Below are 16,532 nucleotides of genomic sequence, written 5' to 3'. Positions count from 1 at the left end.
CTCAGTGTAAAAGGCCTGGGGGTTTTCCGTAAATTAAGCTGGATTTGAAAGACATTTTCAGTGTAACAGCGCTCGGTGTTAAGTAATAGTCACACACATGAAAATGTGGAATAAGTTCCAAATGTCTGCCCGGTGTGTGTGTGTGTGTGTGTGTGTGTTTAATTGCCCATTCCCTGTATACCCAGAATACCTAGGGGAGGACAGTGCAAACATGGTTGACTTGTGTTCGCAACTCACTGCAATCTGCTGACCAGCTCCCCATTTACTGCTGCCCCCCTCCAAAGCGGGCTCTGGAATGACATTACCTTGGTGCATGTATTAAAACGGGGACCATACTGTGCATGGTTGGGGTGTGTATGTGTACCACAGTAGCTCCGATACGAGAGGTAGGATGGGAATTCATCTTGCACAGATAGTCCAAAAGTAAGCAACCAGGGACTGGGAGGGGGCCCCTGACAGCAGCCTCAGTAGGACACCCGTCTCAAAGCCGAAGGTGCCACTCAGGTTTCATTATCTCCCTCCAGTGGGCGTGAAGGAGCGTGACAGACTTATTCCCAGTCACTGTTAGGAGCAGCATCCCAACGCAATTCACAGAAGTTCTGCCCACGGCCCTTCTGCTGGAGGTTAGATATTTTAGGAGAGGTTGGGTGACAGTTACTGCCTCCAGCAACTGTCTCTTAGCACAGATTCGCCGCCACAAATGCTTATTAGAACTAATCCAGTTCATCCACGCTGAACTGTGAACTGACAGAGAGTTGTTTAGGTCTTATGCCATCTTACCCCTAAACATGGGCCGTGACCTGAGAAAAAAAAATCACTTGGGAGCCTCAGAAATGCAGAATCCCCTCCCGCCACCTCTCAGCCAGATGTAGTGAATCACAATCTGTCTGTATTTTGGCAGTTTGAGAAGCTTACGCATCCTTTGTAAATCTCTTAAGGCTGCCACCTGCTAGCCTCATTGCTTTGATTACTGACAAGTTGTACGTGGATTAAATGAAATAGTGTGTATAAGTTACCCTAAGTCTGTACGGCCCTCCATGACGCTAGTCACAGGTGTGAAGCAGGAAGAGACTGCTCTTGAGCTTCCTCAAGGACAACAAAAACTGAGACTTACTGAACTTCTCAGGTTTTTTGACCTTTTTAAAAAAATAAAAACATTTTTATGCATTCTCTGGAAACCTCATACATGAATATAGTATATTTTGACCATGTTCTTCCTTCACTACCTTCCCCAAACTTCCCCTCTTTGTCTTCCACCCAATGTTACCCTAACTTCATGTCCTTTTGAAAATGTGTTTATTGGTAGCTTCTTATGTATTGTATTTCAGTCATTTTCCCTCCTTCCAGTTCCCCTGACTCCTCCCATGCCCTCCCTCATGCTCTCGGCTCTTTATTCTTTAATTATTGTTGGTACAGACATGTATATGCTTATTTGTTTATGAAAACCATCTGCTGAGGCCCCTTGTATGTGTGTATGTGTGTGTGTTTAGAGCTATGTCCTACATATATGTGTTTAGAGAGTGGCACTTGTCCCTGCAGAAGACCAGATCTCCCTCTCCCAGTAACCATTAATTGCTTGTAGCTCTTTATCTCCGTGTGGGCTCTCTAATATCCCCCATCCACACTGAGGTGTCGACTGCTGTTGTCACTCTACAGGTCTTGTTTAGGCAACCACGCTGTTGAGATTTCATGTCTGCAGCCTCCTGGTCCTCGACCTCTGGGCCTTCTGTGCCCCCTTTGTGGTATTCCCTGAACTTGGGTGTAGGGGTTGTGTTGTAAACGTATCATTTGGGGCTGAGCACCCCAGGATTCATTGATCTCTGCATTTTGACCTGTTGTGGATTTCTGCCACGATCTCTGATGCAAAACCAAGCTGCTTTGATGAAGGATTAGAGGTACTACTCTAACCTGTGGATATAAGCGTGCTTTTAGAAAGTATACTCATTGAGGAAAGTGACCGTGTTAGGTTCTCTAGGGTCCAGGGCCTCATCAACCCTGGGTAGTGGGCTGGGTTTTTAAGACTAGGTCCGAGTTCCTTACTACTGAGTGGGCCTTAATATCAATTATGATGGCTCTTGGCTACCTCCAAGGTGTTAAGTTCCACGTTACACTTTTCAGGATATATTGCTGTTCTAGTCACTGTTGTGGTTGGGAGAGGTTTTGACCAGGCTTACAGTGCCAGACATGAATTCCCTCCTGTGGATCAGGCCTCAAGCCCAACCTGTTGTTGGTTGCCTCCACGGCTGAACCACATTGCAGCAGTGGGCATATCTTGTCTGGTGGGTTGTTATTGTAGCTGATAAGTGTCATAGCTGGGTAAAAATTACTGATGCCTTTTCTCCCCAAGAAGCCCACAAAGCACCTTTGAGCACGAAGAGAGCTACCCAGTAGGGAGAGAGGTTTCTTCTTGGTCTGTTTCTCTGTATGTTGCCACCAAGGTGAGTGGCATCTTCCGCACCAGGGGCTTCTCATCCAATTCGCATGGGCAACCAGGAGCAACGGTAAGAGACTGGATCTTTCTGTGGGTTTCTGGAGGCTGCCTGAACAACTCATAAGGAAGCAGCACCACAAACCTGGTCCTAGAGTTTTGTTTAATAAACCATGGCTTCTGGGAACAGCATATCAATGGAGAAATTGATTATAGCAATTGATAAAAAGTTCCATGGGATAAATTTAATTAAAACAGCTATGTGGGGCCTGGAGAAATGGCTTAGTGGTTAAGACCGCTTGCCTGGTCTTGCAGAGGACCTCATGCAGTTCTTTCCACCCATTTGGCGATGAACAGTTGTCTGTGACTCCAGTTTCAGAGGACCTGATGCTCTCTTCTGGCCTCCATAGACACTGCATGCAGATGGTGCACACAGACCACAACACATACATAGAAAATAAAAATAAATAAGTCTTTTTTTTAAGTTCTCTTTAAAATGTCTTATTACAAACTGCAGAATCATAAGCTGGTATCTAGCCATAGGCTGAATATCCATTCTCCAAAAATTATTACAGAATTATTCCAAATTTCATCTGTTTTTGAGTTTTGTAATATTTGTATAGTTGTTAAATTTTTGGGTTTTGGGTTCTGGAGCACTTCTGGTTTGAATTTGAAGACAACAGATGCTGAGCCCATGCAACAAGAGAATCACCTCTTGCTGTGAAGTTCTGTTTTGTTTTGCCTTTTAATCTATAAATTGGGAAAGACATCTGACTTCTCTATCTCACTGTGTTTGGAGGCATAAATTGAGATCTAGGGGAAAGTACCGCACATATAGAAGTGTGATGATCGTATCTCAAATTGTGCTGCTTGTAAAAGAATCTACTGTTAAATTGTTAGGTAAGCAGCTGGCCAGCTGAGCTGGGGCCCTGGTGGCTCTGTCCTGTCAACAGCGTCCAGTCCTTCTCCCTTGCTTTGGATATCAGGAGATGGCTGTGAGATAGACACATGTCCTCTGCAGAGGACAGCCAGGTGGCTGACCACAGAATATGGGGGTCTGGACACTGAAGCCCAGTGCTTCCAGGGAGACCCTTCAGTTTTAGAACAAACTGAGAGAGGAAGAGAATCCGTGAGTGCTGGATTTTTTTGGGTCTGCTGTCCCGCCTGTGACAGGAAAGGATGAGCACAGTGGAAGAGATCCCTGCCGCAGTGTATCTGAGGGGCAGATACACTGGGCCTTGGGAGCTTGTGATTAATATATCCAGGAAGCTCTTCCAGGCTTGTTCAGGCCTCGCGGTTACTTGCGTGTGCATTCAGGACTTGCTGACCTGTCTGAGTCAGCACTGTGGCTGAGGCCGAGGGAAACGTGCATAAGACATCATTTTCCCTTGGGGATTTTCAGTTAATTGTGGAGATCACTTTATCAGAGATAAAAGTAGTAAATGGCATTGTACTGGACATTTAAAAAAAAGATTTTATGCTATGCCCACACTTTCAAAACATGCTTGTGTGTGTATATTTAAAAATAAATCTGTTACTTATGTCTGTATCACATAGGTGGTGGGAAGCCTAGAAACATATTATAATTAAAAATTGCTGTAGAGAACTTAAGTTGTTTTTATTTTCATCCTTTTCTGTGTTTTGTGAATCTTCTTCCGTGAACACATAGAGTCTGTGTGGTATAAGAATGTAGTAACTTCTCATCCTCATTAGCCATCAGGGAAATGCAAATCAAAACGACCCTGAGATATCACCTTACACCCATCAGAATGGCCAAAATGAAAAACTCAAGGGACAACACATGCTGGAGAGGTTGTGGAGAAAAGGGAACCCTCCTCCACTGCTGGTGGGAATGTAAACTAGTACAACCACTCTGGAAATCTATCTGGCGCTTTCTAAGACAATTAGGAAGAGTGCTTCCTCAAGATCCAGCTATACCACTGCTAGGTATATACCCAAAGTTTGCTCAAGTACACAAGAGGGATATTTGCTCAACCATGTTTATAGCAGCTTTATTTGTAATAGCCAGAACCTGGAAACAACCCAGATGTCCATCAATGGAGGAATGGGTACAGAAATTGTGGTATTTTTACACAATGGAATACTACTCAGCAATCAAAAAGGAGGAAATAATGAAATTTGCAGGCAAATGGTGGGATCTAGAAAAGATCATCCTGAGTGAAATATCCCAGAAGGAGAAAGACAAACATGGTATATACTCACTTATGTAGACCTATAAGATATAATAAACATAATGAAATCTATACACCTAAAAAAGATAATCAAGAGAGCGGACATGGGGTAACAATATCAATCCTTGTTTTGAAAGACAGATGGGATGCGCATTGAACATTGACAGGAGTCTACTGAGCGCATTGGAAAGACTCTAACTAGCAGTGTTTTCAAAGCAAAGACTCATGACCAAACCTTTGGCAGAGTACAGGGAATCATAAGAAAGAAGGGGAGTTAGTCTGATGAGGAAAGGATAGGAGCCCCACAAGGACCAAAGATATCTGGGTACAGGGTCTTTTCTGAGACTGACATGCAACCAAGGACCATGTATGAATGTAACCTAGAACCTCTGCTCAGATGTAGCCTGTGGTAGCTCAGTAACCAATTGGTTTCCCATAGTGAGGGGAACAAGGACTATTTCTAACAGGAACTCAATGGCTGGCTCTTTGGCCTCCCCACCCCACCCCCAAGGGAGGAGCAGTCCTGTTAGGCCACAGAGGAGAGCTTTGCAGCCAGTCCTGAAGATACCTGATAAAACAGGATCAGATGAATGGGGAGGAGGTCCCCCCTATCAGTGGACTTGGCAAGGGGCATGGTGGAGATGAGGGAGGGAGGGAGGGACTGGGAGGGAATGAGGGATCGGGACATGGCTGGGGTACAGAGTTAATAAAATGTAACTGATAAGGAAAAAATAAAATACAAAAAAAAGTAAATAAATACAAAAAAACAAGGAAAAAAAAAAGAATGTAGTAACTTGCTAAGATTTTTAATCTGCTGTAGTATTTTTATATGCTCCATCTCAGTTCATCTTCATTTTTGCCTGTATTAGTTCATTTTCTATTGTTGTGAGGAGTCACCAAGGCCACATATAAAAGGAAGCATTTAATCGGGGGGTGAGTCCATGACCATCATAGAGGGAAGTGTGATGGCAGTCCATCATGGTGCTGGAGCAGTAGCTAAGCGTTCACCTTGTGAACCACAGGCTGGAGGCAGAGGGTTGTGGAGAGAAGGACTGAAAGGGACTGGGCCTGGTGTGAACTTCTGAAACCTCAAAGCTCCAGTCACACCTGCCTCCTCATCCTTTCCAAAACAGTTTCACCAATGGTACTAAGCCTTCAAATATGGACACTAATAGGAGCCATTCTCATTCAAACCACCACACACCCCATAGTTAGTTAGTAAATACCAGTGATGTATAGGTAAGAGAAGAGAAGGAAATAGACACAGCTCAGACCCTCAGAAAAGCAAGGACAGCAAGACCACACAACATGGATATGGCTGGGCCAGCAGCAAATGAAAACCGTAGAAACAGAGCAAAACTCTCTAAAGAAAGATAGACGGTGCTTAAATGAATGGGAAATGCAGAGACTTGCAGATGTAAGGGAGGATGGCCCTTCAGCGTTGTTGGTACAGGACACACCCAGACACCAAATTCTCAGCACAGAGGAGATGTATAATACTGGAAGAGCAAGTGTGTGGTGGGGGGGTGGGGTTGTGTGCAAAGGCAGACAGCAGCAAGCAGGCATTTTTTCTAAGAGGGAGTTTTTAAGGAGAAAAAGTGGGAAGTCTTTGCTGGGGTGAGTTGGAAAATCTTAATTGGACATATTAAGCCAAATAGTGAATTTTATATTTTGATTATTAAACTTTTTTTTTTTTTTGTCTCCAGAATGAGTCAGTGGAGTGGCCAAATAAGGGAATGGACCTTGGGGGTTAGCTTTAGGAATGAAATCTAATGGTTTTTGGCAAGGGGGGAGGGGAGGGTAAAAGGCAAAGCCTTGTTGGCCCCATTTTTGTCATACTCGGGCCTGTGTTTGCCATGCCTGGGCCTGTTAGAGAGCTCTTCAGCAGGGCTTTCCAAAACATCGACATTTGAAATTTTACTGCATGAGGTGGCTCTTTCAGTTTTATCCGACTCAGACAGGACATCGAAACTGCATTTCAGCAGGGAACCACACAGTCTCTGTTTGATTGCAGGTTAGGCAATACTGATTTACGGTTTTTCACACACAAGGCCTGCATTTACTTACTGAAAAAAAAAATAAGACAAATATCAGCAGCCGTTGTAAGGATTAAATGAGTTGATATGTATATATGTATCATTACAATGTGTTAGACATAGAACGGGCTAACAGATATTAGCTGCCAGAAACTAATCATCTTCATCCCTGTGGCCTAGAAGTGATGATCAGGGAGAGGAATCCTAAGAACAGTACAGGCACATCAAGTGTATAGAGATGTGCACTACAGAGTTGATGGCTAATGATGGATGAGGGAAGCTAAACAACCACAATTGACATTAATTTAAAAAAAAATGTGAGAATGTTCATTGCAATGTTTTTGGATGGTTCAGCTCTCTGTCTCAATTCAAATCAATCCATCTCTGGTTAATACAGGTTTTGGTTATGAGGCAAATAGTTGCCATCAAAGGAAGAATGATTTGTCCTAGAAACTTGGACCACCAGTTGGGAGATGGAAGGTACCTCAGGGATTCCTCTGAAACATCCTGCCTAAGTGAAGTATGTCAGAGAACCCTGGTTAAGGCATAAGGAAAACGGCTTTGTAAATATTGAGGCCTAGGTGTTCTGGGCTCGATTTTACCAACTGTTAGCGATGTTTTTCCAGAGGTAAGGTGGGTGATTTGCATTTGGTCCTGGAGGCACAGCTGTGAAGGTTGGCACATTGCAGGAGTACGGCTGAGTATCAAGCAGAATATCTGAAATCTCCAGGTTTAGGAGAGATCTCTGTCCCAGAGAGAACGTACAGTGTGATGGCTGTTGTTTTAACAATCTTCTAAAGCATGTAAAGTTCATTTCTTTCTTATTTTTTCCAGACCCCTTGGTTGTGGAATACAAGACACTGCTGGTATAACTACCCTTACCAGGTAAGGAGGTCTCGCTCCTGAGGTCTAACTTCTGACTCCTGGGATTTACAGACACAGGGGATCTTCCTTAGGTCGACTTCCTGGTGTCGGGCAGGCTGCAGCAGGTTGAGTAGCCACGTACATTTTGGCATTGCACCTGCTCATTAAGGTCAACCATAACCTAGTGAAGACAGGGAGGGCTTTGTATGTTCTTGATGAAGCGCGCAATCGAAGTCTAGTTGCTTTAACAGATGGAATAAACCTAGAATGTTGTTGTTTTGTTTTGTTTGTTTGTTTTTTTCTGGAGAACAGGATGCAGTCACTCTAATGGGTGGCCTCTCCCTGTTTCTCTGCACAGAGGAAAGTCTAAAAGCCTGCTGGCAGTGCAGGCTTGCCTCCACAGCGAATGTGAATGTTCAAGTGTGGTGCCAGAGCTGGCCTGCTGAGTCCTGTTGACATTGTAGCTTAGAAGTGGCCTCTGAAGACGTAAATCAAGAACCAGTTCTCCAAATGCAGAGAAGGGCACTAATGCATTACACATGGCTGAATTGTTTCTGTAACTAAAAAAGGAGACACCATCCTTGGGAGTTGAAATTAAATCATAGCCCCAAAAAGGAGCGTTTTCCATCTCTGCCCTCTGCTGTTCTTTTGCATCTCTTCAAGAATTGATTAATATTAGCATAAGGCGACCTTGCCCTCCCTAAATCAATTGCTATTGGAATATCTACGGTGAGACTGGGAGTTTTCTAGCTAATCAGGATATGTCCTGTAGGGAAGCAAAAAGAACCAGGTATTGTAACGAGCACCTTCAGTTTTTTAGCTCGGAATTGCACGTTAGAGGCAGTTGAACTTTAACCCTATGTAAGCAGGACGTTCATACCTCCTCTGTTATTAAAATTAATAACAGAATTAAAATGGAATTCCAGTTTTCATTTGAATCCCTTGCTTTATTTAGCTCAGAAGAGAATTTACATAAGCAGCCTGGCATAGTCAGGGAAAGCTGAGAGTTCCCGAGGTAACTGTGAGAGACTGAGGCAAGGCAGAAGGAGGCCAGTCACACCTTAGACGGTTGTCTCAGGCCCAGCTGCACTTCACTCTCCACCCGTGTGTACATTTCTACTCACAAAAGGTCATTAAAGGCTTCCGGAGGCTTTACCTGGGATGTTGGAATGGCAGCTGCTACCGTGCCACCTTTGAAAGGTGAATTCTGCAACATGAAAGGCATTGAGACAAATGATGCATCCTAGCACAGTGCTGAGGAAATCGGCCCAGTGCTCCCCAAATCGAAGATGGAGTCATGCTCTCTATGGCAACAGCAGTTATCCTTGACAAGTGCCATATGCTAACAAAAATGAATGGCTTTCTCTGGGTAGGGGGCACAGGAAAATTAAATAGCACCTATGCAAGTATAACGCTTTACATAAGTCATGTTACATAAATACCTAGAGCAGATTACAGTCCAGACTCTATCTCAAGCCGTCACTGCACTTTTAAAGGCTGAACATGCTCATGAAATATTTATTATGTCTTTACCACATATATTACATAAGTGACTGGAAAGATTTTTAGGTGAAAAGTGGTGGTCTCCTTCAATTTTAAACACGCATTTCTTCTTTTTTTTTTTTTTATGAGAGTGCCCATTTGTTACACATGAAATAGTTCCATATGGGTATGTATTTTAAGGATTAAAGCGAGACCAGGTTCTATGCGATTGACCCTTGTACAGCTCATTACAAAGGGCATACACTAGACAGGAGAAGTCTAACGCAGGGGTCAGGAGCCTCACTCACTCTGCGACCTGGACGCAACCTCTTAACCTGAGTTAATTGATAGCAATTTTCTGGCAGCTGTGTGATCTAGATGAGGATGGAGCGTGGTAATTTCACAGATTTCAGGGTGCTCAGAGTGAGCCATGGTGAGGCTCGGGAGTGTATTTTGCCAACTGGGGAGCGGCTGCTGAGTGCCAATGACTGGGAAGCTCTGGCGTGGACTCTGCCCTTCCAGAGGTGATCTGACTTGTCCTGTGACCCCTCTGAGGCATTTCCCCAGATGGTAGTGCCAAGAGTCAGAGAATCTCATCAACACCACAACCTGGCCTTGGCTCAGGGGCTCCAGCCAGGGCCAGTTTTTCCAGACTGCATTGCCCGAATACCCTCACCCTTCCTTGCTAATGCCCTTCCATCTTAAAGAGGCATGCCAGCAGGAAATAGATCTCATTCAAAGTGCCCCCAAGCACTGATGCCTCCTTGGTCCCACGTTATTCCACAAGAGGACACCGTGAGGGTTCTGTTCATGAGAACTCCCCCTCTCATGATCTGACTCCTGCCCAACACCCCTCCAGCCTGCAAATTCCATCACATCGGACACCAGGCTTCAACACAGGGGCACCAGCTCTCAACCTATAGTAATTTTCCTTGTCACTTGGAGTTCAGAACTACCCATCTACTATCTTATCCTATCATTCAGCTCATCAGAAATATGAGAGACACAGTTTCCTGTGATGCCTGTACCGAGCAAAGGCCATCTGTGATAGCTGTCCATTACGCCATGATTGACGCATGGTTCATATAACATTAATTTCCTTTACAATACAGAGTGTTGCCTTCTGGACAGTGTTATGTAGGTGTATGAAGGGTTTCAGAGGTTGTTTTATTTTTTTTTAATTCTTTCCAGTAAGCCAAGACACTTCATTATAGCTCAATAAAAACAGTTAAAAGTAGCGCATCAAACTGTTGTTGAAAACACTTTCATTTGTGTGTGTATATGTGTCTAAGAATACACTTCGCTGACTTTACTTCCCTCTAAGCCTCTCAGGCATTTAGAACAGGCATTGTCTCCCCTCCCCCTCGCCCATCTTTTTATAAGAAAGTGACTTTACCATAAGCCATGGAGCTGGACCTTCATCTCAGACTTCCTGGCTGCCTGCCTAGTCAAGTATGTTTGCAGCCCTCCTGTTCCTCCAATCTTTAAATAAATATCTTTGAATCTTTTGGGGGGGGGAGGGGGACATTGCAGTATATTGAGCATTTCCTAAAAACATGGCTTCCTGATTAATGTAGAAACGAGACCAATGATTCGGTGACTGTTACAGAATGCGTTCCTGCCCCCCCCCCACACACACACACACCTTGCTCTCTGCTTTGGACTCTCGCAGCAGCTGTCCTGTGTGTGTACTGGGACATGTGCCGAGCTGCTGTGTGTGGGAGAACCACACATGCTCTTGTTACACGCAGTGATGAATTGGATCCCAAACTGCCCCACTGGTTAATGCTTCCCGGGTCTGAGGTGATAGGAAATTAATGTTAGCAAGCTGTGGTCTATTGGCGGACTCAAGAGTGTCATAGTCTACTACGAAAGCAATGGGACTGCGTATGTTCAGCATGAGACTGGGCTTCCTGGCAACTGTTAATCTTCCCTTCTCTCTTTCACCCTCAGCCACTTTCTGCTGACCTTCACTACTATTACCTCCTGGAGCTGTCGTTTTACTGGTCTTTAATGGTTTCCCAGTTCACAGATATCAAGAGGAAGGTAAGAGCTGTGATGTCAGATGGGCGGCATTTAAGGTGCCTACCATGTGGGTGAAGAGTCCTGGGGGCACCCCTGAGCAGCACCGGCTACTGCACTCCTCAGGCATTCTGTCTGTCCGTGCTGTCTTTTATTCTCTCCCCGTCACCTCTGCGGTGTTGCCCCCAAACCCAATGTCCTTTTATCAACCATGCAAAAATACAGCAGGAGAGAGCCAGGCACTTCTGTAAGGTGGGGAATGGGAAAAAAATCACAAGTTTAAGGTGAGGGTGAGACTTGAGGCCGGCATGAATATGTGTACATGCTCCTGTCCATGTCCCGTGTCATACGTGTGTATAGAAATATCACGAAGTCCTTATTCCTCCAAATTAAATAAGAAGAAAAATTTTGTGTATAGCTTCGAAGAGAGAATGATGTCTCAGTATTTCCATATGCAGAATGAGTTCTCCAACTAAAGGCATATCTGTGTAGTGGTTCTCAACCATCCTGGTGCTGTGAGCCTTCAGTACAGTGCCTCATGTTGTGGTGACCCCTGACCGTAAAATCATTGTTGTTGCAACTTCATGACTGTAATTTTGTCCTTGTTATGAATCATAATGTAAATATTTTTGGAGAGAGGGGGTTGCCAAAGGGATCGTGACCCACAGGCTGAGAACCACTTATCCAGTTTCAAACTGTAACACATTTAGGAAACTGCTTTCCTAAATGAATTGCGCCCGTGCTGGGCACGATTCTATGCTGCTCACTGCTTGCTTTCGCTATGATGCCATCTTCTCACTATACTTCATCAGCCCCTCGAAGTGGTCTTGCCACTTACTACAATTTAAACAACTAACTTCTATATTTAATTACTTTGTGCGTGCGTGTGTGTGTGTGTGTGTGTGTGTGTGTGTGTGTGTGTGTGTGTACATGGGTCCAGGTCCAGGTTCCCTCAAGAGTGGGACTCTCTCTTTCCACTTCCAGCGTCAGTCATGTGCCTGGATAACAAAACTAAAACAACAACAACAGCAAAACCCTGTCTTTCCTAACTTTTATCCACACGTATCCTCTAAGCATCAAGGTGTGGTCCCATCAAGACCAGCTTAGGCAGAGTGGGTCACCCACACCCGTGGCTCCCTCGCTCGATTTACCAAGCCCTCTGGAAACATTTAAAGAATCTCCAGTGACGGTACGCCAACTGGATCTCCTCTGTCCTTTGAAGACTTCCTTGCCCTGGTAGTCGGCCCGTGTAGACTGGTCATCTTCTCCGAGCCAGGTTCCATATTAAGCTCACTTTGTATTTGCTTTTCCAGTAGCTCATTTGTCCTAGTCGTCACAGAAGTCACACTTACACAGCACAGAGATGCAGAACATTCCTTCTTTCTTTTTCTGCTTGAGAAAATTAATGCCGGGGGAATCGGCATAAATCTCTCAAGGTCGTGCAATGTGGGAATGAATTAGAGCCTGGGGTTGCCAAGTAAGGTCTTCAGATTCACTCTGAGGGTAGCACATCCACAGCGCCTGCCTTGCCGAGCCATGTCATGATGTGAGCTTCTTACAGCCTCTTGTAGAGTTCCTTGTTTCATTCGGTCTTCCCTTGCCTACTGAAACCTAGGAGTGCCACCTACAGTTAGATGGAGAGGGGGTAGCTGTCTTTTGCTTCCAAGAGCCTAGTCCTAGAAGACAATCCTATTCCAAAAGGTCCCTGAGCCCGCTTGCTTAAGCTTTCTTACGGTGCATATAACTTGTCTTTTCAGTGAGCAAGTGTATTCAGGCAATCTCTATTGCTGTACAGCCAAATAGGCATTGTCTCAACCATTTTGGTAGGCAGATTTCTTTAAAACATTGAAGTAGATAGCTATATATGTATATGTATATATGTATATATATATACATATATACATATATATACACATATATATACACTTATATATATATATATATATTAGTGTATTTAAAACATCAGGTGATAAATGCAAAAATTATGCTTTGGCCATGAGCTCTGTGGAATTGAGCCTAGGCCTGTGTATTGTCAGTGTTTAGAACTTGATTTTATGGGCTTTTTTTTTCAAAGCTATTAAAATGCTTTGGCACCTCTCTCTTTATTTGGTCAGAGTAGTTTTCCTGGCACAGCTGGTTTATTCTGGTTTCCACACAAAATGGGCATTTGGCCACCTCCAGACCTGTTTATTAGCTGGCACCGGTATTAATACAGAAACCGTTTCCCTTTGCTGCTGTAGACACTGTAGCTCCAGTCTGCCCCCTTCACCTCTCTCCCCTCTTGCGTAGGTCTTCAGCAGCTCTGACATCATTCATTGCACTCCCCCAGGAAGACCTGCTCTTCCAGCCATTGGTGATTCATGGTGTGGACTGGCTGCCAGACGCACTGCCCACCTTCCCTGTGGAGGTTTTAACCCAGCCGTCTGAAATTATCCTGCTTTCCTCATCCTGAGATGGACCTGTTGAAGCCCTGTGGGCAGTGGAGGGTGAAAGCAGCTTTAGGAAACTGGCTGTGATTAGCAAGACTCTGGCCCCCCTGGTCATTTCAAACATAAGACGGGGACCTATAAGAGTTTGTGCCTCAGCAGCTTATAAAGCATTTCTCTCCCTTACATACATGCCTTCTGTTGTTGTTATTGTTGTTTATCTTGAGACAAGGAAAGCTTTGTTATGTGACCCACACTGGGCTCAGATTTCCTGCCTAGGCTGCCTCCTGGTGCTGAGACTACAGGCTAGAGCCATGGTGCTCAGATTTAGAAATCAATTCTTCTTCTTCTTCTTCTTCTTCTTCTTCTTCTTCTTCTTCTTCTTCTTCTTCTTCTTCTTCTTCTTCTTCTTCTTCTTCTCCTCCTCCTCCTCCTCCTCCTCCTCCTCCTCCTCCTCCTCCTCCTTCTTCTTCCTTCTGTTTTATAGCCTTTCTAAAATGATCTTGATATTCACCATTGTTTTTTTTTCTTTTCCACCAAGATCTAGAGATTAAAACTGAGGGGAGAGCCTTTCATCCCTTCTGTGTGTTGAGAAAGAATGTGAACCCTTGATCATTTCCAAAGTTGCCACTTTTTTTTGGTCAGTGAGGAAAGCAGCTCTTAAAGGCTGGGTCTGGGAAAGATATAATGAGCTTAGGATTTAAATATATGATACCAAAACAGCATAAACCTTCTTGAAGGTTTTTTGTGACTTTTTTTATTTGGTTAGAAAACAGTTAGGACACCATTAAAAATATCAAGCATTTTCTTAGTGCCCAACACTAAAAGACCTGACTTTTCTGGAGGGGGGGTGCTGTCTGCTCCAGTTCTGAGCTCTGATACCCAGTCACCGTGGGTGTTTTCCCTGCGCAGCTGCATTCGCCAAGACAAGCTAATAGCTGCTCTGTTCAGTTCAGGACAGCTTGCTTATGTCTAAACCGCGTGTCCCTTTTAATGAAGCTGCTGTTTGGCTCAAAGGCCTGGGCCTTCGGCCAGTGGGCCCTGCTTGTGTTCAGGCACGCATCCTTGGCACAGCGCCAGACCCTGGCTGATAACGTCTGCCTGCCGCTTTCTCTTGTTCCAGAAGGAGCGCTACATCCTGCCAGTCTCCACAGAGAGAGATTTGGTGAGGAAAGACGGCAAAAGAAAAACTTCGTGGCTGCCATGCTTGGTGCCCTTGTTGCTTTTTGCAGAAATTAACTGGCGTCCATTACTGTGGGTCTTTAGCTGTCTTCTAGAGTCTACCTATGTTCCAGACCTTCCCTTTAGGGTAAAAGGAAATGCAGTCTTTAGTCTTCCTGAAAGGACCCGATGTCATGTGCACTAAATTAACACCATGTTTAGCAGTTAAAAGTTAAAACTGTATCTGGTACATAATAGCCAAAATTTAGCCGAATCTAAACCGAGAATTTAAACAAGCCAAACTAATGTTCACAGATTTAAATGTTCTTAATCAATCAAAATTAACACAGTAATCATAAAGAAGGGCATTCCTGCCCTGTGGGAATGCCGCAGCATAAATAGGCAGCACACAGACCTGGACTGGTTCCTGGCACACCAGAAATGCTCAGTTCACATCCGCTTTCCTGCAGCCACCGTAAGGCCAGTCGCATCCCATCAGGCATGTCTGGAACTGTACTGCTCATCTATCCCCATCACCCACACTCAGCTGAGACCAGTGGACCATGAGCATAATTGATTTCTGTCGCTGTTTACTTGCTGCAGTGAGGCCCTCGAGAGAGTTCACATTTTTTTCTTGTATGGTGATTGGTGCAATTTGAGATGGGTCTGCTCCTTCAGCCTAACTCCCCTGAACGACTGGCAAGCACACTCCTTTCTTTACTCCCCTACCAACAGAAGCGCGTCACTAGTTAAAGAAACAAACCTATTGTCTAAACCACTGAGATTTGTGGGGTCTTTTTTTTTTCTTTAACCCTCTAACCTAGCTTATCCTGATGGGAGCAGCTGTTGTAATTTCCAAGAACCATGTTTGAAAATGATTTATCAAAATCAGCAGCTCTCAGGGTGAGGTCTTCCAATCCTGGGCAGTTACTAAGATCTTTTCAGGGGGTCCACAAAGGCAAAACTGTCTCCCCAGGAGCACTGAAGTCTCATTTGTCTTCCTCTGTGCCCTGGAACTTACAAAGGTAGCAGAGGGCAAAGCTGCTGGCTGCAGCCCCAGCATGCTCTGTGGTCACCGTGTTCTCCAGCGCCGTACACCTGCGAGAGGGGGAAAATGCCAGTTTTACTTGAAAACACCATGGACAAGGGCAATAACAGTATTCATATTATTAAATCTCAGTTCTCAAAATATACGCTCAAATTTTGTGGGTGTGATGAAATAGGAAGTAGACGTGGAAAGTGTCTGCATTGCAGAACACAATGGCATCGCAAGAAAAATCACCTGCAGTTAGTTCTTCGCAGTGTAAAGTAAACTAGCTCCCACCATTTTTAATTAACAAACAAAATTGCTGACCTTTGTATGGTCAGCAGGCATTTTTATAAAAGGACACAGAGTGAGCTAGCCCAGTTGGTTAAAGGAGGGCCACTGACATCATTCCTCAATGGTAAAACTTAAGGTTTCAAACCAAACTTAGCTGTCTAGAAAATCTAGAAAATCTGTGTGCGGTAATTCCAGCACGAAGCCTGTTCCTCTGTGTCCTAACTTAAAACTATTAGAAATATTAAATAGGCAAATGTGGCTTTAAAATGTTTTGTAGCAAATATATACACATTTAACAAGGGGAACGAGTGTTTACCAAACATCTAATGTGCGGTGTCTTAAAATCACGTATGGAAGAAACAAGCATTTAAAGCGAAAGACAAACCAGTTAGTTTAGGTGACTACCAAATGGATTGGCATGGTTCACACAGACACTTTCTAGAATATCTGACTTGTCAAATGTCGGCATTGTAGCAAAGAGTATCTGTAGCTATCCAAAAGGGCTATTAAGAGCCTCTCCTCTTTTGGCTGTATAGTTGCCTGATATTAAATCTTTGTCAGTTGCTTCAACCAAAGTATCTCACAGCAGATTGAAAGCAC

The 16,532-nt window shown here is 44.3% G+C and overlaps 1 protein-coding gene across 2 annotated transcripts in view; it reads left to right on the top strand.

Moving 5' to 3' along the window:
* Nucleotides 1–16,532, top strand: part of Cers6 (ceramide synthase 6) — a 240,961-nt gene that overhangs the window by 171,695 nt on the left and 52,734 nt on the right. For both annotated transcript variants that reach the window (XM_055600305.1, XM_055600304.1), the window contains exons 5-6: nt 7,491–7,541; nt 10,956–11,048. In XM_055600305.1, the coding sequence (XP_055456280.1) occupies nt 7,491–7,541; nt 10,956–11,048 (144 nt within the window). The remainder of the gene's footprint in view (nt 1–7,490; nt 7,542–10,955; nt 11,049–16,532) is intronic.

Source organism: Psammomys obesus, unplaced genomic scaffold (assembly GCF_907164565.1).
Source record: "Psammomys obesus unplaced genomic scaffold, mPsaObe1.curated_primary_1811, whole genome shotgun sequence".
In the NCBI taxonomy this organism is placed as follows: Eukaryota; Metazoa; Chordata; class Mammalia; order Rodentia; family Muridae; genus Psammomys; species Psammomys obesus.
This window is presented reverse-complemented; position numbering and strand designations above follow the sequence as displayed.